The following is a 23,306-nucleotide window of genomic DNA, read 5'->3' on the forward strand; positions in this document are numbered from 1 at the left end:
GTAGTTGCCAGGGGTTGCTACGTGGCAGCTAGGGTGTTCTTGTTGGTTAATAGAGGGCTGCTTACTGGCCCATATCAATAGAGCCAGCACATGCAATTCTGGTCCCTAAACATGACTTGGGCACCTCCTTCCAGTGTTTCTAGAGAATTCTGGTTTTGCAGTAGGTGAGCTCCCCATGTGTGTATATATTTATATTAGTGCTGTCAGTCGATTAATTGTTTTAATCGTGATTAATTGCAAAATTTCATAGTTAATCGTGATTAATAACAGATTTTGAAAGTGCTGAAATTTGACTATATATAATTATTTTCCTGTCAAAATGCATTTATTTCCTTTTAGGAAAGAAAGCAAAACAAAATAGAACAATAATGCTTTATTAACATTTTCCAAACAAAGCCTTCCACAGTATATGTAGAATTATAGAAATGCACTAAAATAGCATTAATGCAAGTAACATTGACGTTCCTCAAAATCTAACTGGAATTTGATTAATTGAAAGAACTAGTCCCCACAGGATGCATTTCCATTGCAATGGGCACTAAATCTTTAAAACTCTCATCCTCCACAATATTAATCGGCCGGCAGGTTGCGACTATCCACTTTGGATATGCAAATCACATGATTCTCGTCAGTGCATCAAGCGGCACTTTGAACTCCACATACAGACAGTGGCTGTGTCCAAAATGTCATACTACCCATACTACTCTTACAGCTTCTATCATTTCTATGTATAACCGTAGTATGCCATTATGAAAAAAACAATGCACTGCCCAAATAATGATACTTCATCCGAATTGTTTGTTATTCATTAGCACTTAAATAGCTTAGCAGAAATGGGTACAAAGTTGAAATTACATGAACTTTGAGCAGAGCGTCGACAGACCCTCAATGGGAGAACTCCAACAAGCTACGCAGCGGCCCCTCATCAGTGTCTATATCGTGTTTGGATTGTAGTTGATAGTTAAGACTTGACGTGCTGCTGTGGTAAAATTCTGACTTACAAAGGACGTGAAGTACTTGATTTTTGTCACAAGTCCCATCTGGGTTTGCTCTGTAAGAGGTCCTTTCTCCATTGCTTGGTCTTTGGCATGGAATCGATGTTGTGTGTTTCTGGTGTGAGCATCAGTGAAATGTTCCTGCCGGACACATCGCAAATATTCTGGCCTATTCAAAGCAGTGTTCAGCACTCACAAGGAACATTAATGCATTCATTTTGCACCCGAGTCTTCTCTTTACTGTTGTACATGAAACTGGTGTTGAGTGGGTAGAATTCAATGAAGCTGTCAGCTGAGGACATGTGAGCCGTCTATTTCTCAAACTAGAGACTCTGATGTACTTATCCTCTTGTTTAGTTTTACACCTGGGCCTTCCACATGTCATTCATTCCTTGTTAGAGCCAGTTGTCCTTTGTCTTTGAAGACTGTAGTGTACACCTTTGTATGAAATCTTCAGTTACACACCACTACGTTCCTGTTTCCTCTGATGATCTGCATGCTGTTGGATTTGATGGCGCACAACAGCGGCTTTCTCCTACTTGCACGGCGTGCATTGTTGCCCCTGAGCGCTTCGACAGTGCAGACACACACACATACTGTGTATTAAAAGAGTTATTTCCCTTAAAAGAGTGAATTTCTCTAAAAGAGCAAAGCACAGCAGCGTTGAATGTCCTTTTCAGGACGCGTCTTTTTCAAGATGCCCTTCCGCCCCTGTGTTGTTCCTGGATGCGTAGAAGCCTCTCTGCTTCAGACGGCCACAGGCGCTGTCTCGTGTGTTTGGGCCGCGATCACACCGAGGCAGCGCTTGTGGATGGTTCATGTTCTCACTGCGAGAACATGACCATGACCACGTTAGTGGTCGCGGCTTGCTTTCAACAGAAAGCAAGCCACCCCAGCTGCACCCCGCATTGTTCCTTCTTCCCACGGGATTGAGGACGATGCGATTGGCGCTGGGGGCGATTTGGGGGCGGCAGCGGGTGCAGTTTCGCCGGGTAGCTCCCCGCGAACCTCCCGTTTTTCCCGGAGGTGCATGACGAGCTGACGTCTACGTGGAGAGCCCCGCTCTCCGCTCGTCTAGGTGCCACCCGCTCCACTCTCACCACCCTCGATGGCGGAGAGCGCCACGGATACGGGGCGATTCCCCAGGTCGATAGGGCAGTTGCGTACCATCTATGCCCCGGTAGCCCTACCTCCTGTGGTGGCCGCCCCGTACTCCCATCCAAGCCCTGTAGGACAACATCCTCGCTCAACGCGAAGGCCTACAGTGCGGCTGGACACGCTGCCTCCGCCTGCATGCGATGGCCCTCCTGCAAGTCCACCAGGCCAAAGCACTCAGAAACATGCACGGGGGTGGACCTGATCCTGATGTGCTGCAGGAACTGCGCTCAGCGACCGACCTCGCCCTGAGAGCGACGAAGGCCACAGCGCAGGCACTCAGACAGGCGATGGCCACCCTAGTGGTCCAGGAACGCCATCTCTGGCTCAACCTGGTCGAGATGCGTGAGGCCAACAAGAACCGCTTCCTAGACACACCTGTCTCCCAGATTGGCCTTTTCGGCGACACTGTCGAGGACTTCGCCCAACAGTTCTCCACGGTGAAGAAGCAGACGGAGGCCATATCTCACATCATGCCCCGCCGCACACCTGCCGCTACGGGCCCTGCCCCGTCTGCTCGCCGAGGGCGTCCCCCTGCGGCGGAGAAACCAGCTCCTGCTCCGCCTCAACCCGGGCCCAGCTCTCAGCCCCAGCGTCAAGCACCCCGCAGGCGGCGCACGCCCCCTGTCTCACGAACCCCCTCTGGGACCCGGAAGGCTCCCAAGCGTTCCTGAGACAGCCGACCCAGAGCCGAAGACGTTAGCTCCAGAGGTGGTAAGACCGCTCCGTCCCCCAGTGGAGGGCCGGGAGGAGAATCCTTTGTTTTTCATTTGCCACACCCCCTGACGGGGGCTGTGGTACCCACATTCTCAATAAAAGAGCTATTTCCTTTGCCTCTGGGTCACCTGGCCCGCAAATGCCGTTCTCACGGCAATCTGCTTTCAGATTACGACAGTCCCGGTACACCAGACGCGGCGATCCCGCCTTCCGCCTACCCACGACTGTCCCCCGGCCGGCCGGTTCAGACGAGTCCAGAGGATGCCAACATCAGACCTCCTCCTCAGTCACGAACCCGCCCCCTGCCGGGCGCTCGGAGCAAGGTAAGTGCTTTGAGTCTATTCTCAGCACCTCAGCCTCAGGCCGCAACGAAGCCGCCCGATGCTGCATTACCTGTTCCACCCGCTGCGAGGCCCCGCCGGTACGTCCAAAATACTCGTCCCTTTGGTGCCCCTAGCGCAGAGCGGGAAGCGTGGTTTTCGCTTCCCAACGCATCACGCTGGCTGCACCGACCATTCGACTCGGTTACGCAATTCAGTTTGCCCGGCTCCGCCCCCTTCAGGGCGTCCGCTTCCACAGTACACGGCGAGCATGCCAGTTCCCTGCGCGACGGAAATCGCGACCCTCTTAGCCAAGGGCGCGGTACAGCACCTTCCCTCCAACCGAAATGAGGAAGGGTTTCTACAGCCCTTACTTCATTGTACCCAAGAAAGGCGGCGGCTTACGACCAATCCTGGACCTCGCGAAGTTTTCAATCGGGCCTTGTTAAAACTCCCGCTCAAAATGCTCACACAGAGAAATATTCTGGCTGGTGTTCAGCATCTAGATTGGTTCGCAGCGGTAGACCTGAAGGACGCCGTACTTCCACGCCTCAATTCTGCCATGACACCGACCCTTCTTACGGTTCACGCTCGACGGCCAGGCGTTTCAGTACAAAGTCCTCCCTTCGGCCTGTCTCTGTCCCTCGCGTCTTCACGAAGGTCGCAGAGGCGGCCCTTGCCCCGCTACGAGTAGCCGGCATCCGTGTTCTCAACTACCTCGACGACTGGCTCATCCTAGCACACTCTCGAGAGTTATTATGCACACACAGAGACCAGGTGCTCCGGCACCTCAGCCGCTTGGGGCTTCAGGTCAACTGGGAAAAGAGCAAGCTCACTCCGGTTCAGAGCATCTCTTTTCTCGGGTTGGAGTTAGACTCAGTCTCAATGACAGCATGTCTCACGAGCGAGCGTGCTCAGTCGGTGCTGGACTGCCTCGCTTCCTTCAAGCCAGGCACAGTGGTCCGTCTAAAACTTTTCCAGAGGCTCCTGGGGCATATGGCGTCCTCCGCGGCGGTCGCGCCGCTGGGGTTGATGCATATGAGACCACTCTAGCACTGGCTCCAGACTCGAGTCCCAAGACAAGCATGGCATCACGGCACGCATCGGGTAAGGATCACCCCCGCCTGCCTCAAAACACTCCGACCCTGGACAGACCTCTGCTTTTTACGGGCAGGAGTGCCCCTGCAGCAGGTGTCCCGACGCGTTCTGGTCACAACCGACGCCTCCGGTCCGGTGGGGTGCCGTGTGCAGCGGGCACGCAGCAGCGGGCCGTTGGAAAGGGGCCCGCTGCGTTGGCACATCAACTGCCTGGAGTTGCTGACCGTCCTTCTTGCCCTCAGGAAGTTCCTCCCGTTAGTTCGGGACAAACACGTCCTCGTGAGATCGGACAGCACCACGGTGGTGGCGTACATAAATCGCCAAGGCGGCGTGACGCCTCCGCCACATGTCACAACTCGCCCGCCGTCTCCTCCTATGGAGCCAGCAGCGACTCAGGTCGCTGCGTGCCACTCACATCCCCGGCAAGCTCAACGTCGTAGCGGACGCGCTATCACGACAACGCCTGCCCGGCGGGAGTGGAGGCTTCACCCCAGTCAGTCAAGCTGATTTGGGAACGGTTTGGCAAGGCCCAGGTAGACCTGTTCGCCTCCCAGGAAACCTCCCACTGCCCGCTCTGGTACGCCCTAACAGAGGCTCCCTCGGGACAGACGGCTGGCACACAGCTGGCCCTCGGGCTGCGCAAGCACGCATTTCCCCAGTGAGCCTTCTTGCACCGGTGCTGTGCAAGGTCAGGGAGGACGAGGAGCAAGTCACACTAGTGGCCCCCTACTGGCCCACTCGGACTTGGTTCTCGGAACTCAGGCTTCTCGCGACAGCTCCTCCCTGGCGAATTCCCCTGAGAAAGGACCTCCCCTCTCAGGGACGGGGCACGCTCTGGCACCCGCGCCCAGACCTCTGGAACCTCCACGTCTGGTCCCTGGACGGGATGCGGAAGAGCTAGCCGGCTTACCGGCGACCGTTGTGAATACAATCAACCAAGCCAGAGCCCCCTCTACCAGGCACCTTTACGCCCTAAAGTGGCGCTCATTCGCAGATTGGTGTTCTTCCCGAACCGAAGACCCGCAGAGATGCGCGATCAAGTCAGTGCTCCTGTTCCTACAGGAGAGGCTGGACAGGAGGCTGTCCCCATCCACCCTCAAGGTGTATGTTGCCGCCATTGCCGCCCACCACGATCCTGTAGACGGCAAGTCTTTGGGTAAGCACGACCTGATCCTCAGGTTCCTGAGAGGAGGTTGAATCCCTCCTGGCCAGGCCTAGTTCCCTCCTGGGATCTCTCGGTAGTCTTGGCAGGACTCCAGAGACCCCCCCTTCGAGCCGCTTGAATCAATTGGACTCAGGGCCCTCTCTCTTAAGACGGCCCTGCTGATCGCGCCGCCTCTATCAAGAGGGTTGGGGACCTGCAAGCGTTCTCTGTCAGCGACACTTGCCTGGAGTTCGGTCCGGCGGATACGTCTGTGATCCTAAGGCCGCGACCGGGCTATGTGCCCAAGGTTCCTACCACACCATTCCGAGATCAGGTAGTGAACCTGCAAGCGCTGCCCCGGGAGGAGGCAGACCCAGCCCTTTCGTTGCTATGTCCAGTGCGCACCCTGCGCATTTACCTGGACCGCACACAGAGCACCAGACGCTCTGAGCAGCTCTTTGTCTGCTTTGGAGGACGGCAGAAAGGGAATGCCGTCTCCAAACAGAGGCTCGCCCACTGGGTTGTTGACGACATCACACTGGCTTATCACACCCAGGCCGTGCCCCTACCATTGCGGGTCCGAGCTCACTCAACAAGGGGTGTTGCGTCCTCGTGGGCACTGGCCAAGGGCACCTCCCTAGCAGACATCTGTAGAGCCGTGGGTTGGGCAACACCCAACACCTTCGCGAGGTTTTACAACCTCCGCGTTGAGTCGGTTGTGTCTCGTGTTTTCTCAGGTCCGAGCCCGTAGAACTCGGTAACACGTAGACTGACCGGCCGGGTGGATCGCTTGCGCCCTGCGCCCTTTTCCTGACGTCAAGGTTAAGTAGTGCGCCTTTTTTTCCCAGGGCTCCCCACTCCGAGTCGGGACCCTGGTCGATTCCTCCCCAGCCCTCCGGGTCCGCGATTCATTGGAGGAACTCGCCGACCCAAGCCACTGCGGGTACCCTGATGGCTACCCTGTACTGGTATAGGTGCTCCACAGGTAAGGCCTCCTGCTCGGACTCCCCCTGTGTGTAATTCCACAGTTCTGTCCCCTTACGAGCGGACCCCCGTGTCTCCCTTAGGCAGTTACAGCTGCCCCGGTCGCCATGCTGTAGCAACTCCCCCCTTTTGAGGCTAGATCTACCACCGCACCATACTTTCCACACGAGTCCTAAGACGGCCGTGTGACGTGTCTACCACTTTTCCTCCCCAAGAAAAAGGGCAGGTGTGGTCTCCGCAGGGTCTGGGTAAGACCCCCTTCCCTATATGCGTGTAAGGGCTCCGGCCGTGATTGCTCTATGCGAGAAACATAGAGAGAAAAGAGGCCCAGCCAGGCTGGCCCGTTCCCATGTTGGCAAACATCGCCTTGTTCCCCTCTCAGGGTAACTAGAAGGATCCCGATGTTCGTATGGGGCATTGGGGAAGGGTACGTGCAGCCAGGTACAGATGATGCGCGGCACTGGATGAATCCCTGCCCGCCTCTGTATCGGCAGTCCACGTACACGGTTCAGCACATGGCAAGATTGGAATGGGTCCCCTAGTGTCGCTTCTCCGACACAACGTGGAGAGAGCGACAGAAGGGGAACGTTTAGTTACATATGTAACCTCCGTTCCCCGAGGGAGGGAACGACACGTTGTGTCTTTCCTCCGCCATGTCGCTGAACCGAGCCACTGTTGTGGCCGGACCATTTCCGGCTCCTCAGAAAAATGAATGAACTCCTGTATTTGCGCCGCTTAAATACCCGTATGTCCGGGGGCGGGACATGCAAATACTGGCTGCCAACTCTCATTGGCCTTTTTTCATAGATCAGAGGTGGATATCGGCGCTCAAGAGAGACCCCTAGTGTCGCTCTCCGACACAACGTGTCGTTCCCTCCCTCGGGGAACGGAGGTTACATACGTAACCAAACGTTTTTGGGCAATTTCAAGCATTGTATAGCCTTCATTCCTCAAAACAATAATTGAATGATGAGTTTTTAGAGAAATCTGTTTATTTTTTTGCCTTATTTGACCTAATATTGACCTTAAGACCAGTCTATTGCATTGTGGCAACTCAAAAACAAGCAGAAAGACAATGTTAAGCTTCATTTAATGAACCAAATAGTTTTCAATTGTGTTTGATATAATGGCAGGTGATTTTCTAGTACCAAATTAGCAATTTAGCATGATTACTCAGGGATAAGGTGTTGGAGTGATGGCTGCTGGAAATGGGACCTGTCTAGATTTGATCAAAAATATATTTTTTCAAATAGTGATGGTGCTGTTTTTTTACATTAGTAATATCCTGACTATATTTTGTGATCAGTTGAATGCCACTTTGCTGAATTAAAGTACCAATTCCCTTCCGAAATATCAAAATCTGTTGATTATTCGAAACTTTTGGCTGCTAGTGTGTGTGTGTGTGTGTATGTGTGTATATATATATATATATACACACACACACACACAGTATATATAAAATTTTGGTAACATTTTAATGTTAAACAATTTTTTTAACCTCATACGACCACGTGTACACATTTTTAGTATTTTGGTTTTGCTATACGCAACTCAATTAAAATTTATTTAGACTGATCTCAGTTCAGGAGACTCTGTGCTGCCAGTAAAAAAACTGTTCTTAGACCAGTGCAGACAGACAGCACATTGGAGATTAAGTCATTTACTAAATAGGGAGCAAGGGAGCATCCTATATCTCTCTATACAGCTAAGTGCATTCATCCAAACATAGTCAAAAGTTTAGTTACAGGCTATAGATGATGTTTGATGACTCAATATGTTTGGCAGACATGGGACAATGTTAATCAGGACATAGATTCAGAATATATTTCAGTATAATTTTATTTTAACATGGTTGGCAGTGATTGAAAGATGCTGGTCATTACTTTGAATCAGAATGAATTATGCTAATCTCTGATGTAATTTCTGTAACGTCTGTAATGTCTCAAAAACTTTAACAATCAGGGGGCTTGGGTAGCTCAGCGAGTATTGATGCTGACCACAATTCCTGGAGTCACGAGTTCGAATCCAGGGTGTGCTGAGTGACTCCAGCCAGGTCTCCTAAGCAACCAAATTGGCCCGGTTGCTAGGGAGGGTAGAGATACATGGGGTAACCTCCTCGTGGTAGCAATTAGTGGTTCTCGCTCTCAATGGGGAATGTGGTAATTTGTGTGTAGATCTCGGAGAATAGCATGAGCCTCCACATGCTGTGAGTCTCTGCGGTGCCATGCACAATGAGCCAAGTGATAAGATGAACATGTCCTCCGCCACCCAGATAGAGGTGAATAATCCGCACCACCATGAGGACCTACTAAGTAGTGGGAATTGGGCATTTTAAATTGGGAGAAAAAGGGATAAAAAAATAAATTAAAAAAAACGAATAATCAAAAATCTCCCTTTCTATATCTTTTTATTATTTAAAATTATTTAAAAACTTAGTCCTGCTGTCCATGTACTATATGTTGCCATCTATTTTTAGGAAAACTATTTCCATCCATCCATCCATCGTCAACCGCTTATCCTGTGTACAGGGTCGTGGGGGGCTGGAGCCTATTCCAGCTAACATTGGGCGAAAGGCGTGGGACACCCTGGACAGGTCGCCAGTCCATCGCAGGGCGGAAAACTATTTGCTCTAGAATTTTTTTTTCATATTTTTTAGGAGCTACAAGGGAAATTGCACACGGCAATCATGCTCAGGTCTCAGAAGGTTAAGGTTTAAAGTTATTTTTTTAATAAATGCAAAAATGTGTACTGGTTTACGTTTCAAGAATATTTATGTAAATAAAACAGTTCTTGATTCGGATGTGACTGATGTAAACATGCGGTTCCACAAGTGAGCCACTATTAATTCTGTGCTCTGACTGATTCATTGAGTTCATTCAGTAAAGGATTAATCAGACTGATTAAAACCAATACATTTTCAGTTGATGAGTCGTTAGAACTGATTCATTAAAAGAACCGGATCATGAAAGTAATTAAAACATAATTTTATGACCAAGTTATGAACACAAAGCAATGGAAAGACAAATTGTTTTGCAATGTCTGACAGGTCAAAAGTCATTAGTCTAAAAGTGATCACTTAGGCCCCGTTTCCACCTGGTATTACGATGTGTCTCAGGTGATCCGATCACATGTGTTCTGGTGAGACATGTGATGTCACTGTTTACACCTGGTCACTTAAATGCGTCTCCTGTGACCACTCGTGTTCAGATTTGGAGGGGTGGGTCTCTGTTTCATGATGACATACATCAATCACTATGTCAGTGTGATACTGCATGATAATAAATTGCAACAAATTAAGAAAAGACAAAGAAGTAGTAAAAAATAAATGGAGCGGTGGTTCTTCCAGATGCAGTTGGGTTACCTGTAATGAAGGAGCTTGAGGTGTTCATGCTTGTCATCTGTGTTGATATCAGACACACCAAAGAAGATCCATGAAGCTCTTGTGATTGTGTATGTACTGTATCCGCTTTTTTTAAATTTTCCAATCAGGTGGATATTTTCATTTAAAGCTGCTCATAAATGGCAAAGTTGAAACTGATTGACAGGTGAGGGGTGGTGCTTCACTGCTGCCGAGATGCATACAGGATGGTTTAGCGTTTAAACCTCAAATGTGATGTAGAAACTTATTTTTGACCACATTCGTATGTGTTTTTTTGTGATCTAAAATGGCTTAGACCAGGTTTAGACCTGTATTTAGGGCTGACCACATGTGATCAGATCACTCGAAACACATCTTAATATCATGTGGAAACAGGGTCTTAGAAAAGTAATAGCACAAATTCCCTCAACAAGCAGTTCATAAGACAAATGGTGCAGGATGAGTTAGGTGCCAAAGTTTACAACTTTAAGTTATTTGCAAACTAATTAGATTGAAATAACTCTCTATTATTCTCAAATAGCTTATCTAATTTATTTTATGTTAGTCTATAGTGTTGCTTGAAAAAGCAAGGAATGTATTAACTGCTGAAATGACCATAGACCGCAAAGATGTACCCACCCATAATGTCCACAATTGTGGAGGCCTGCATGTTTCCAATTTGGAAGGTAACAACCTTGCAAGTGTAGGTCCCAATGTCTGCAAAACCCACACCCTCCAGGACAATGGATACATCATGCACTGAAGGATTGAGGAAGTGCACTCGTTTTCTGTACTCCTCAGCTATGGAGGTCCCATACTGGGGGTTGTAGACGGCCAAAGTGACGGTGCCAGAGGGCAGCCGGCGCTCCCAGGAACTCTGGGTCAGGCTGAGGTTTGTGCTCACCTCCACCCTACAGGTCAAAGTGACGTTCTTCCCCAGCACTGCAGTCGCATGCTCTGGAACCAGCACATCATTGGCCCACAAACCTGGAGTGATACACATAATTAGAAACAATGATACAGGAAATAGATAAACCGTGAATAGATATTATATTATTTATATATAAATATTATTATTATTATTATTTTTTCTGGAAATTCAACTTAAAATGTTCTATATATTTCCTGAATCTGTAGTAATGCTTTTTTTCCCTTTTAGATAATCCAATGAATTAAATAATGTACAAATTAAAGGAAGTTCTTTATTTATTTCTTAATTGGAAGTTGATGGACATAAACCAAAAAATTAAATTATTCTGATCAAAGGAATTATAGTGTCTGGCATCCATGCAAAAACAACTTTACATTATTTAACACTTCATTTAAAAACACTCAAAATAGTAATCCGTTATACATATGATTGGTTAGATAAGCCATGTTTGAAGCCATTGTAAAATAGCCACTATACAAACACCTGTAACCAACATCAGTTGAATTATAAACTGAAGAGCGCATGAAATCAAAATGAGAGTTTTGTGGCTTCTAGATAAAGTTATGGGAAAACCATTTCAATATATAGGAAATACATAAACAAACACAGGAAAAAAACTGCACTAATCAATCGAATTCACTTGGTCTTCATTGCACCAAGTTGTGACTTCACTTGACAACCTCAAACAACCTGTTTCTACATAGGACATGAACGTCGCATAGCAATGTGTCTAAACAAAATCCATCCCATTATAATCAAGGAAGCTGTACACACTCAAAGCTACACTGTTGGATTTTGTGTTGTCGCATAGCGGGAATTCCCCGAAGTAGGCTAGACAAAAAGTCTGAATCTTGACCAGTTGACACATTTCTAGCATCGCAAGGTATATATATCACCACACCACCCAGCCCTAAAAAGGAAAATCTCATTAAAAAAATCCTTTTATATTATATTGTAAATCAGTTCAAAACTTTATGTGGGATTAACCAGCTCCATCTGTCTAATCTTGCTGACATCGCTTCCATCAGAGGAACCCTTGAAAGGTCATAACTGAAGTAAGGTAGTGGAAGATCTAGTAAGGCAGATAATGAGGGCTTGTGTTTTCCCCAGCCGTAATTACACCCCGTGCAGGAGGCCTTCCTTCTGAATGGCTGCAGTCAGGGAGTGCTGTGCTACACAGCCCATGATTCACATTTATTAGCAGCATACAGACCCCCGCGTCACACCGCAGGATGCTCCATCTTCTCTGTTAACCTTCTGAGCACCTTCCTAATAAAAGCCTCTGGAACAAGATGAAAAACACCAACAGCCAATTTGGGAGCATTTTTTACTGTTTAATGGGTGTCTTTATTCTGCATCTGTGCCCTTGTGCATGTTTATTTGAACACACTGGAGTTATTTGCTGAAACAAGTAAACATGATTTTCTGACAAGCTAGCAGTTACGGTTACAATAGACAAGACTGATTAAATAAATGTGGAGGGAAGAGATGGAGATGACATTCCCACTCAAATCAGGGGTCCCATTAAGCTTTAAAGCCATTCAAATGTAGATTTTTTTAGAAATCAAAATTCAAATTCAAAACATTTCTCTGTTTGTTTGAGCTTTCCAACCAGCCTGGCTCCACCAATGGTATATCTGATTGAGCAATGTGATTTGCACCAGCTTACCTGCTGGTCTATGATTCAAAGTGTATTACTGTTCAAGAATATTTCATTTGTTTTTATAGAATCAACATTATATTCTGTATTTTGTATTATTTGGTATACACTTTGGCTTTGGATTTTAATGTTAATTTATGAATCAATCATGTTAATTTCAAACTTAATCTAGACAAATTCCTCAAGGCAAATTTACTAATAATCTCCAGCATTTCTCGGCACAGATAAAGGCTTAAAGGGGTTAAAAGTTTATCTTAAATAGTAAACAACACACTAGTCTGCAGCTTAGTCTCGTGCAGGAAATCATAGTGTTCGTAAAGCAAAACAAAAGAGCACGTCTCCATTGTGATCACTGGAAAACAGAAAAATTATAGGCTATAGAAAAGGAGTTGTGCAAAACACATTCTGAGAGAAACACTGAGCAGTCAAAATATAATTGTCCTTAGTCATTAAAGCTTACAAACTGCTGCATTTCAGATGGAAAAACTATTAATCGGGACACTAATCTTTTCACCCTTTAAAAAATATTGACAGCATTCAAAACATGCTGCATGTACAAACTAACTATTTAAATCTTCAAAACAGTCAAAAAGGTAAAGCTGTACAAGTTAAAATACATAGGCTGGGTATACAAGACCATATCATAAAAAATGTGTCTATGGAGGCACTAAATAGTGACTGATATTTTGAAACCTTGGCAGCTGCATACTAGAGGTAAACCTCTGCTATTATGTCTTGCCTGTATGGGTGCAGGCTCTCCCTGTGCCTGTTCCCCTGCCCACCCAGTAATTGCAAGAATACCACCACACACACAAAGAGGGAGAAGGGAGGGTGTGTGTCATAGAGAGGGGGAGAGAGAGGGAGAGAGAGAGAGAGAGAGAGAGAGAGAGAGAGAGAGAGAGAGTACAATGCAATCTGGCTGACTTCTCAAATATCAAATGGATCACACATTTCAATTCACACTGAAAAGATTGTTAAAGAGTCATTTATGTCACTCACAGTACCTGTAAGGCCCTCATGTGACCATTTAGCTATTGCAGAAGGTACTAGCAAACAAATTGCTTTACAACTAGTACAACTGTAAATACTCTCACTGAGCACTTTATTAAAGGAACACTATGGTCCCAATAAAGTGCCCGGTGTGATCTTCTGCTGTTGTAGCCCATCCGCCTCAAGGTTCAGCATGTTGTACATTCTAAGATGCTATTCTGCTCACTACAATTGTGGTTATGTGAGTTACCATAGCCTTTCTGTCAGCTCGAACCAGTCTGGCCATTCTCTGTTGACCTCTCTCATCAACAAGGCTTTTCCGTCCACAGAACTACCATTCACTGGATGTTTTTTTGCTGTTGGCACCATTCTGTGTAAACTGTAAACTGTTGTGCTTAAAAATCCCAGGAAATCAGCAGTTACAGAAATACTGAAACCAGCTGTGGCAACGGGGACATGGTCAAGCGTGAGAATGAGGGAAAGCGGTAAGGGCGCTAACTTCCTCGACTTACTTGAGCGGACAGTGGAGATGTGGGGGCTGGCCGCGTGACCAGTGGGTGGCAAGGCTATTCCCGTTGCTGTCCGGGGAAGCCCAGCTTGCTGCTCAACAGCTGTTGGCAGCTAACCTTATGAGGACCTGAAGATGGCCATCCTGCAATGGGTTGTCCACAGTCCAGAGCAGTGCTGCCAGCTGTTTCATTCCATGAAGCTGGAGATGTCCGGCTGCCGTTTGTTTTCACCCAACGGCTCCGAGACGCATGCCAGAAATGGCTACTGGCAGGGGCTCGCGACGTCATGGGAGTGATCGACCAAGTGGTGCTGGATCAGCTAATCCATCAACTAAAAAAAGCACAGCAGAGTGGGTCTAGTGCCGCCGCCTTGCGTTGATGGTGGAAGCTGTCCGACTGGCATTAGACAATATGGCGGTGTACCTGAGGAGAAGAGCCCTCCTCTCTCCCCTCCCTCTATGTTTTCCCCGTTCTCTTCCCCCTCCCCTCTTCCATCTCACCTGCCCCGTGGAGGCAAGGAGCCCTACCACCGAGGCCCGTTCCCCATGTGCGGGGGTTTGTACTGCCCCCAGTATCTATAGTTCCCTGCTGCCCTCCCCCTTAGGTGAAAGTGTCCGCCAACGCAGGTGTGGGCGTGGTGCCTGGGCCAGCCTGCTGGAGTTGCGGGGATCCAGGACACTTCCAGGATCAATGCCCTGTGATGGATCTGGGGATGCTGGTGAAGTTTGTGCATAGGTATATTCACAACTACCATATGGTGACCCTTGTGATTAAATTCCGGGGAACAAAGCATAGAGTGGAGGCTGCGTTTAGTTCCAACCTCACCCATCTGCTAATTTTGGGGAGCCCAAATTCAGAAATGTATTAAAGGGAATGGGCGCAAATGGGTCCTGCACAAAAGCGACGGGATGTGAAATGTGAGATGCTCTGGCAGACGAGACGGAACCAGGACAACATGTCCTGGTTCCTGGACATGGGGGGGAAGTTTGAGCCTGCGGCCACTCCCATCCTCAGGGGTATTCCCGAAGGGGTTTGTAGTGTTGCGGAGGCACTCTTCAAAATAATCTCCCGGGTGGGTATTGTATGAGCTACTGTATGGGCGGTGCCCACGCTGCGTGCTTAATGTCATACGTAAAGCTTGGGAGGAGGGACCTTCAACCAGTAAAATTGAAATTCAATACATTTTTGATCTTAGAGCAAAACTCCACACCTTGGGGCAACTAACACAGGAGAATTTGCTCCTAGCTCAAGAATGACAGAGCCGACTGTATAATAGGGGAACTCGGGAGATAAGGTACATGTATTGCTCACCACATCAGCCTCAAAATTACTCGCCAATTGACAAGGACTCTTTGAGGTCACATGACAAGTGGGGGATCTTGATTATGAGGTAAAGCGAACCGATAGATGCAACTAACAATATATTACCTCAATCTTCTGAAATTATGGAGGGAGTTGGTCCCTGTGACCTTGGCTACGGTAGTTACGGAGAGGGCGGAGCTCGGGCCGGAGGTGAAGACCTAATCATATCAATATCATCCAGCACCACATTGAGACCGAGCCAGGGGTGGTGGTACGTAGCCATCCCTACCGATTGCCCGAGCACAAAAAATAAAATAGTTCGGTATTTTGGATGCAATGCTCAATATGGGGGTAATAGAGGAATCCCACAGCGATTGGTCCAGCCTGGTTGTTCTAGTTCCTAAGAGCGTCGGGTCTGTATGGTTCTATGTGGATTATAGAAAAGTCAACGCCGTGTCTAAATTTAACACATACCCAATGCCTCACAGATCGAGTTTCTCGATCAGTTGGGCACTGCTCAATTTTATTCGACACTGGATTTGACAAAGGGTTATTGGCAGATCCCCTTGAAACCAATTTCCTGTTAGAAAACAGCCTTCTCCACACTGGACATTGGATTACACCAATTTGTGACACTACCGTTCAGTTTGTTTAGTGCCCCAGCCACTTTTCAGCGCCTCATGGACTGAATCCTCAGACCGCATTTGGCGTAAGCTGCTGCCTATTTAGATGACATCATCATTTACAGTAATGATTGGCAGTGGCATTTGCAGAATCTGAGGGTGGTTCTGAGATGGGCGGGGCCACTAGGGCCACGCCCAGGTGTGTCCCCAAATTGACAAGACTGCAGTGATTGCGACCTGCCAGAGAACCAAGACCCAATAAGTGGGTGAGACAGTTCCTGGGGCTGGCTGGCTATTATAAGAGGTTTGTGCCTAATTATTCGGACATCACCAGCCCGCTGACTGATCTCACTAAAAAGGGAGCTCCAGACCGGTCCAGTGGACGGAGCAGTTTCAACAGGCATTTAAGCAGATTAAAGCCACACCTTGTGGCGGGGCACTTTTACATGCACCTAATTTCTCTCTCCCTTTCGTATTGCAGACAGACGCTACAGACAGAGGGCCGGAGGCCATACTCGCACAGGTGATGGAGGGTGAAGAGCGCCTGGTGCTATACATAAGCCGCAAGCTCTCCTTGAGGGAAACAAATTACAGCACCATGGAGAAAGATTGTCTGGCCATCGAGTGGGCAGTCCTCACTCTCTGTTACTATCTTCTGGGGTATGCCTTCACCCTCTGCTCGGATCAAACCACATTCCAATGGCTCCACCGCATGAAGGATACCAACGCGCGGAACACCTGGAACTCAAGGTGGTCCACAGACTGGGGCTGTATATGTCTTTCCAGAAATGGGGGGGGGGGGGGGTGGTGACAAGTGGTAGACAAGCCTGAAGGTTCCCTGGCCTGAGTCGGGTGGTAGGGATATGTGGCAGCGGGGCCGTGGTCAAACGTCCGTCCAGAGTGAGGGAAAGCAGTAGGGGTGCTTACACTTGAGCTAGATTACACCTGTCTCTAATTCCAGAGAGCATGGGGAGAGCCCTATAAATGACCACGCCACCAGCAGAGGCAGAGTGAGTCTGGCACAACGAAGCCTACAATGCTTGTGAAGCTAATGATTTTATGTTGTGAAGCTAATAAGTTTATGTTGGGAAGCTAAATGAGTTTGAATGTCTACTAGCCTCTGAAACTGTTGAGTCTTTGAAAGTTGTAAAGCATTGACGTGGTGATTAAAAATCTTAACTGAGTCTGGAAAACCAGCTTCCCTGTGTCCTACTTCCCTAGTGTTGTAGAGTCTTTCACACCAGACTGTCTGGCACCAACAGCTAAGCAATGGTCAAAATCACTGAGATCACATTTTTCCCCAATTTTGATGGTTGATGATAACATTAACTTAAGCTCTTGACCTGTATCTGAATGATTTTATGCATTGCACTTTAGCCACACAATTGGCTGAATAGATATTCACATGAATAACCAGGTGTTCAGGTGTAACTAATAAACTGTTTAGTGAGTGTACAATTATTATATAACCCAGTCTCACAAGTCTGGTGTATACAATAGCTTATTTTGGTAAAGAACTGCTCACTTATGCTGCCTTCATGTGTTTTTGGAATTATCATTCTTCCCACTTCTGGTAATTACGAGTATGTCGCGTTCAAGTGGCTTGTTGTCGGAAAGAAAAACAGAAACGATGATGCCATGTTTGTTCATGCACATTTCTAGAGGAACTTTTATTTTGACACCATAATACATATTACTCAGCTAGCTGACAATAATAGAATTTTGGTCAAATACAAGCTATTTTCACAGTATAAAAATTTACAACATGCGTGTACATCAAATTGTTGCTGATTTGAATAAATGTACATTACCTAAATGGCAAGTGCTAACAATTAGCTGAATTAGCTGTCATTCTCTACAGAAACTGTTCTGTCCTCCACCATGTTGAAAGTTTATGTCTCCTCCCAACTTGGAAACTCAGGTATCAAAATGATCAAAATTCCCAGTCGTAATTACAACTTGAGGGGTAGTTCATGTGCAACTTCCAAGTGTGAAACTTGTGTACTCATATAATATAATATAGATAATTCCAATAGCATGTGAAGGCAGCATTAGAAAAGGGTAATCTGACCGAGGAGTAAAACCACCTTCAGTACAATACTTCCATCTTTTATGTGACTTATCGGGCTAGATAAATCTGAACTCGATGCCACAATTAAAAATAGATTAGCCGGAATAATAACTTGTTAACTTGCTTGAAACAAACTACCTCAAACAAAGATCTCTCCATTTCAAAACCATTTCAAAGATTTGATTCCATGAAATTTGTCAAATGCAGCGACTAAAGACTCCAATACACACATGACAAAGTTCTTCTTTGTTCTTCCTTTAGAGGTAGAAAGAAGGTTGAAACAGTCGAGCATCGGTATATTGTTTGCGAACATTAGAACACTACCCACACTGCTGGGGACTGCTTTTAGAGGAGCATTTAAATATGAGACATGTGCTTTCATGACAACAGATTACATGTAAAACCAATGTGACATTAAAATGTGTTATCAATGACTACATGCATCATTCTATGTTTAGAATCTATATGAGATCAGTAAAAGAAAGCTGTTTTAACCATAATATTTAACCATATAAATGAAGTAGATATGGTGTAATTTGTCATATTTATATTCTACATTCATGGCGCTAATGCTAACGCTAGCACTCTATATGTGGTCATAATATGCATAATATCTACTGTTATTGTATGATGAATTTTGTGAAAAGAATCCACGTAACAAAAAAGATATTGTCATACATTTAACGTCACTGATACTACTGCAAAAATGGGTGTATATTAGGGTTGCAACTCTGCACACCATTGTGTTCTAGTTGGCTGATCTCGATTAAGTGAAGAAATTAACCAGAAAAACATGTTGCCGTCAAAGTAAGTGGAGCGTTGGGTCATACCAACTGTACCTATTATGTGGACCAATGGCAAAAGGTGTTTAACAGCTAGCATGAAATTCTTCTGAAAGTTTGTGCTGGCAAGCTGTTTTGAACCACTGTACAGAACACACCCATTCTTTCTTTGATTACACTAGATCTATATTTCCAGCTTAATTCTTCATCAGAAGTGCAGCTCATTGTAAAACTTTTAAACAAATAACTCCTGGTGGATTGATAAACACCTAGTCATGCAGAGCTAGTCTTTTGATTATCAGCAAAAAGTCTGGTTCACATTTTATCTTATTCTGGCCAAAAACTATCCAGCTAAATACAATAGCAGTAAGCCAATGAGATTGTGACTGGTTGTGATTTTAACCAGACTTTGCCATTTTTGAGAGAAGTATGCATCAGACAGTCCGTAAACAGCCAGTGGGAGGAAATCTCCTTTTACCCAGAGTTATAATAACTACCTCTGTGAGAAAATAGCTTGAAATTGTGCTCAACTATCAACAAAACTTATGATCTGGCAAACTTCAGATGTGGTCTGATGTTTGATGTTGGGCTGCCACATCAAAACTTAGGTAAACACAGAGGGATTCCGAGTTCTTACCAGACTGCATGAGGAGCCAGCATTTTTACTCCAACAGTCTTGTACTCATGGAACACAAGTTAATGAAGAAAAATATATTTACACCAGGCTGTATGACCTGACATAAAGGGCATCAATGTATTTATTTATTGTATGAATAGAGCTTGCCATAATTCCTCTGCATTAATTCTTCTCTGCAAATGTCTGAAATTAATTAATATATAGCCTCTTAAGTTTTGTATAATTTTAGCTTTAGATGATGCTACACACACACACACACACACACACACACACACACACACATGTTGGGTTTCCATGTTTTATGGGGACTTTCCATAGGCATAATGGTTTTTATACTGTACAAACTATATATTCTATCCCCTAACCCTAACCCTACCCCTGAACCTAACCCTCACAGAAAACGTTCTGCATTTTTACATTTTCAAAAAACATAATTTAGAATGATTTATAAGCTGTTTTCCTCATGGGAACCGACAAAATGTCCCCACAAGGTCAAACATTCAGGGTTTTACAATCCTTATGGGAACATTTGGTCCCCACAAAGTGATAATTTCACACACACATGCATGCACGCACGCACACACGCACGCACGCACGCACGCACACACACACACACACACACACACACAGTGCATTCATAAAGTATTCAGAGTGACCCCTTAATTGTTTTCACATTTTGTTATGTTGCAGCCTTATGCTAAAAAGCTTTAAATATTATTATTGTTTTACATTTAAATGTGATATTTTATTTTAAATACATTTGCAAAGTTATCAAAAATCTGGTTGTCATTATGGGGTATGGTGTGTAGCTTGATGTGAAAAAAAAAATATTGAAAGCATTTTAGCGTAAGGCTGCAACATTTATATCTTTTGTAAAATTCACCCAATTGGGCATTTTCACCATTCATAATCTAACCGACAGCATTGAGATTACTATTTTCTGATAGCTGATTTCATACTGAATTGTCATTGATCATCTTCTATTGCATATCTATTAATGCATAATGAATTTTGATTGGTCTTTTCTTTCTTGGATCTCTTTAACCATCTATATCACCTTTACACTGCAAAAAAAGGGGTTGATTTGATTTTGTGCACAGTCCACAGAAAACAAGATGTGTCATGAACAGTGTTGGGTGTAATCTGATTAAAAAGTAATTAGTTACTGTAAACAAATTACTTTATAAAAAGTAGTGAAACTCATTACATGTAAATTACTGATCAGATTACAGTTACAGTTGAGGTTCATTTAATTATGTTTAAGTACATTTCTAAATAATATTATTTAGGTAAAATACAACATGAATTATGTTCATATGAACATCTATTTGCATTTCTGTGACAGCAGAGGAGTGTGCACCCTCTAAAGACTCAATAAAAAAGGAGGAAATATAAACATTATTTTGAAATCATTGAGTGGAAATACAAAAGCATTCCTGTGAATAGGGTTTTAGAAAGTAACTTAAAAGTGAAGTCATTAGCAATGTGATTACTTTGCACATGAAGAAATGAGTAAAGTAGTCTGATTACAACTTTAGAGGATTACAAAGTAATTTGTAGTGGATTTGTTTTTTGAGAAACTTACTCAATACTGGTCATGACAATGGCAAAGCAGCTCTGCGTTTCATTTACAGAGAACAAAAGACCCTAAACTTACCATACCTGCAACTTTAACATCTATTTTTTGATGCCTGGCAAGCACTTGAAACATAAATCTGGTTTAATTGTTTATTCTTTTTTTAAATACATTACAAAACCAATTTTGAGATTTATTAGATACTCTCCTAGCAGTAATTACTGTAATATTACAGGGTTATCACGTTTCCCATTTACTTACTTAACAATGGCTGTCATGTGATTTTGCAAATTAGGCTCAATTAGCATTTAAAATAAAAAGGTTTGGCAAGTTATTTATGCTTTATGTTTATGGTTGCCCTGTGCATGTTTGTTGTGTTTAGGGCAGAACAACACAGCCTGTGCTGTCTCCACTTTACTGCAGTCTGAGCTGTGGGAGCAGCTGTCACCTGTCTGCCAGCCAGTCCACCACTGACCTCCCAACCCTTCCATGTCACGTACACACATACATTCTACAAACACATCCTACTGTGGTCATCGGGGGAGGATAACAAACACACACTGGCAAAAATATCAGCCTGCAGTCGGCTGTGAAATCAACTCCCCAAACCTATACACACCACTATGCTTCACCGTTTGGACATCTAAAAATGACACATGTTCCATCTTGGCACATCTAGAATCTGCGTAGAAAAGTGAACCTGAATCCTGCCACAAAACCTCAGTGATTATGCTAGCATTAAAGGAATATTTGGCATTATCCAGCAGAAAATAATTTTGAATATCACACCGGAGGATTTAAAAGCAGAAATGTGATGCTCTTATTTTTAAGAAGGCCTTATGCAAATTATATATATATATAAAATAAAAAAAAGATTTGATCTGGAAGGTTTTGTAGGTGGACCCGTAGAGTCCAGAAACATGCGCTGTTTTTTAATGAGCACACATTCTGCTCATTAAAGTTCAAGCAGCAACAAGTGAGAAATGAACTATTTAAATCATCCAACTAAACAAAAAGTCAGGGAAGGAATTTATATATATACTATAATATAATGTATTAAATATAATGCAAAAATAAACTACAAATAAAATGAGGAATAATAATAATTTTATGGATCAATAACAATGAATCAATAACTGAAAAAGTCACATTAAGTTTAATTGCACCTATGGGTTATCAGTTTGACTTCAGTTTGACTCTAAGCTTCATCTTTTATAGGACCATCTATCTAAATATAGAGAATATTTTGTTAGAATCTACTTTTATTTAAAAATATATTTAAAAAAGCGGCAACACTTTACAATAAGGTTTCATTTGTTAACATTAGTTAACAATATTAGTTAACATGAACTAAGACTTAAATGAACAATACTTATTAAGCATTTATTAATCTTAATTAATGTTACTTTCAACATATACAAATAATTTTTTTTATCAAAAGTTGCTTTTGTTAACATTTCTTAATGCACAATGAACTAGCATGAACTAACAATGAACAATTGTATATTTATTAACAAACATTAACATAGATTAATAAATTGTGTAACAAATATATTGTTAATTGTTAGTTAGTGATACCTAATGCATTAACTAATATGAACGAATGGTACCTTATTGTAAAGTGTTACCAAAAAAGCCTTATAGCCAGTTATGACAGATATCCTGATAAAAGGTGATCTGATCGATATCGGCTGATCAGGTAACAAGCAAAATCCTGATTGGACTTCTTGCATATACGTGAACGTTACAAGGTTTACTAGCTTTACATGGTCATGACATGAGTTGAAAGAATGCTAGTATGTGATTCTGTCATTCAGAACAGTGTGATTTCATATTTTTCCCATTTCTTTTTTGTGCTAAAAACTAACCACTTTGTACAAGCTTCTCTCATGCACTCATTAATGTGCAACAGACATCAAGAAAAGAAAAATTACTTACATTTCATGGTGTTACTAATACCTTCCGAAGACATGGAATATGACACATGAATCACATGGACTACTTTTGACACCTTTGAGTCGTTTTTAGGCTTTAAAGTGAGGCATTGTATTAAAGAGATGAGCCATGGTATTCATTAAAACATCTAATTTTGTGTTCTGCACAGAAAGTCACAGTTTTGGAATGACACATGGGTAAATTATGACAATATTTTCATTTATGAGTGTACTATTCCTTTGGCATGTATTGAACCCAGAACATTCTGGTACAAAGCTCTATAATTGCAGCTTAATTCCATCTTTTGTTCAGCAAGTGTAGAAGAATATAGTCCCTGTTTTCTGTAGAGGTGAACAGATGGCCTCTGCCTCAGATATCTGAATCAAAGCCAGACAAGCAAATTGGTGCCCATTGCATTTGCTGTAAACGTGTACACACAATGACATAAGTAATGACACGACACGGCTTTGATTTTAAACTCCAGCTAAACTGAAACAATTTGGTTTGCCATTGAGTGCA

The 23,306-nt window shown here is 44.4% G+C and overlaps 1 protein-coding gene across 1 annotated transcript in view; it reads right to left on the reverse strand.

The window, feature by feature from the left end:
* Nucleotides 1-23,306, reverse strand: part of LOC127630155 (nectin-3-like protein) — a 59,133-nt gene that overhangs the window by 18,392 nt on the left and 17,435 nt on the right. Inside the window, exon 2 of the mRNA XM_052107618.1 lies at nt 10,411-10,758. Within this exon, the coding sequence (XP_051963578.1) occupies nt 10,411-10,758 (348 nt within the window). The remainder of the gene's footprint in view (nt 1-10,410; nt 10,759-23,306) is intronic.

This window comes from Xyrauchen texanus, chromosome 36, assembly GCF_025860055.1.
Source record: "Xyrauchen texanus isolate HMW12.3.18 chromosome 36, RBS_HiC_50CHRs, whole genome shotgun sequence".
Taxonomy (NCBI): Eukaryota; Metazoa; Chordata; class Actinopteri; order Cypriniformes; family Catostomidae; genus Xyrauchen; species Xyrauchen texanus.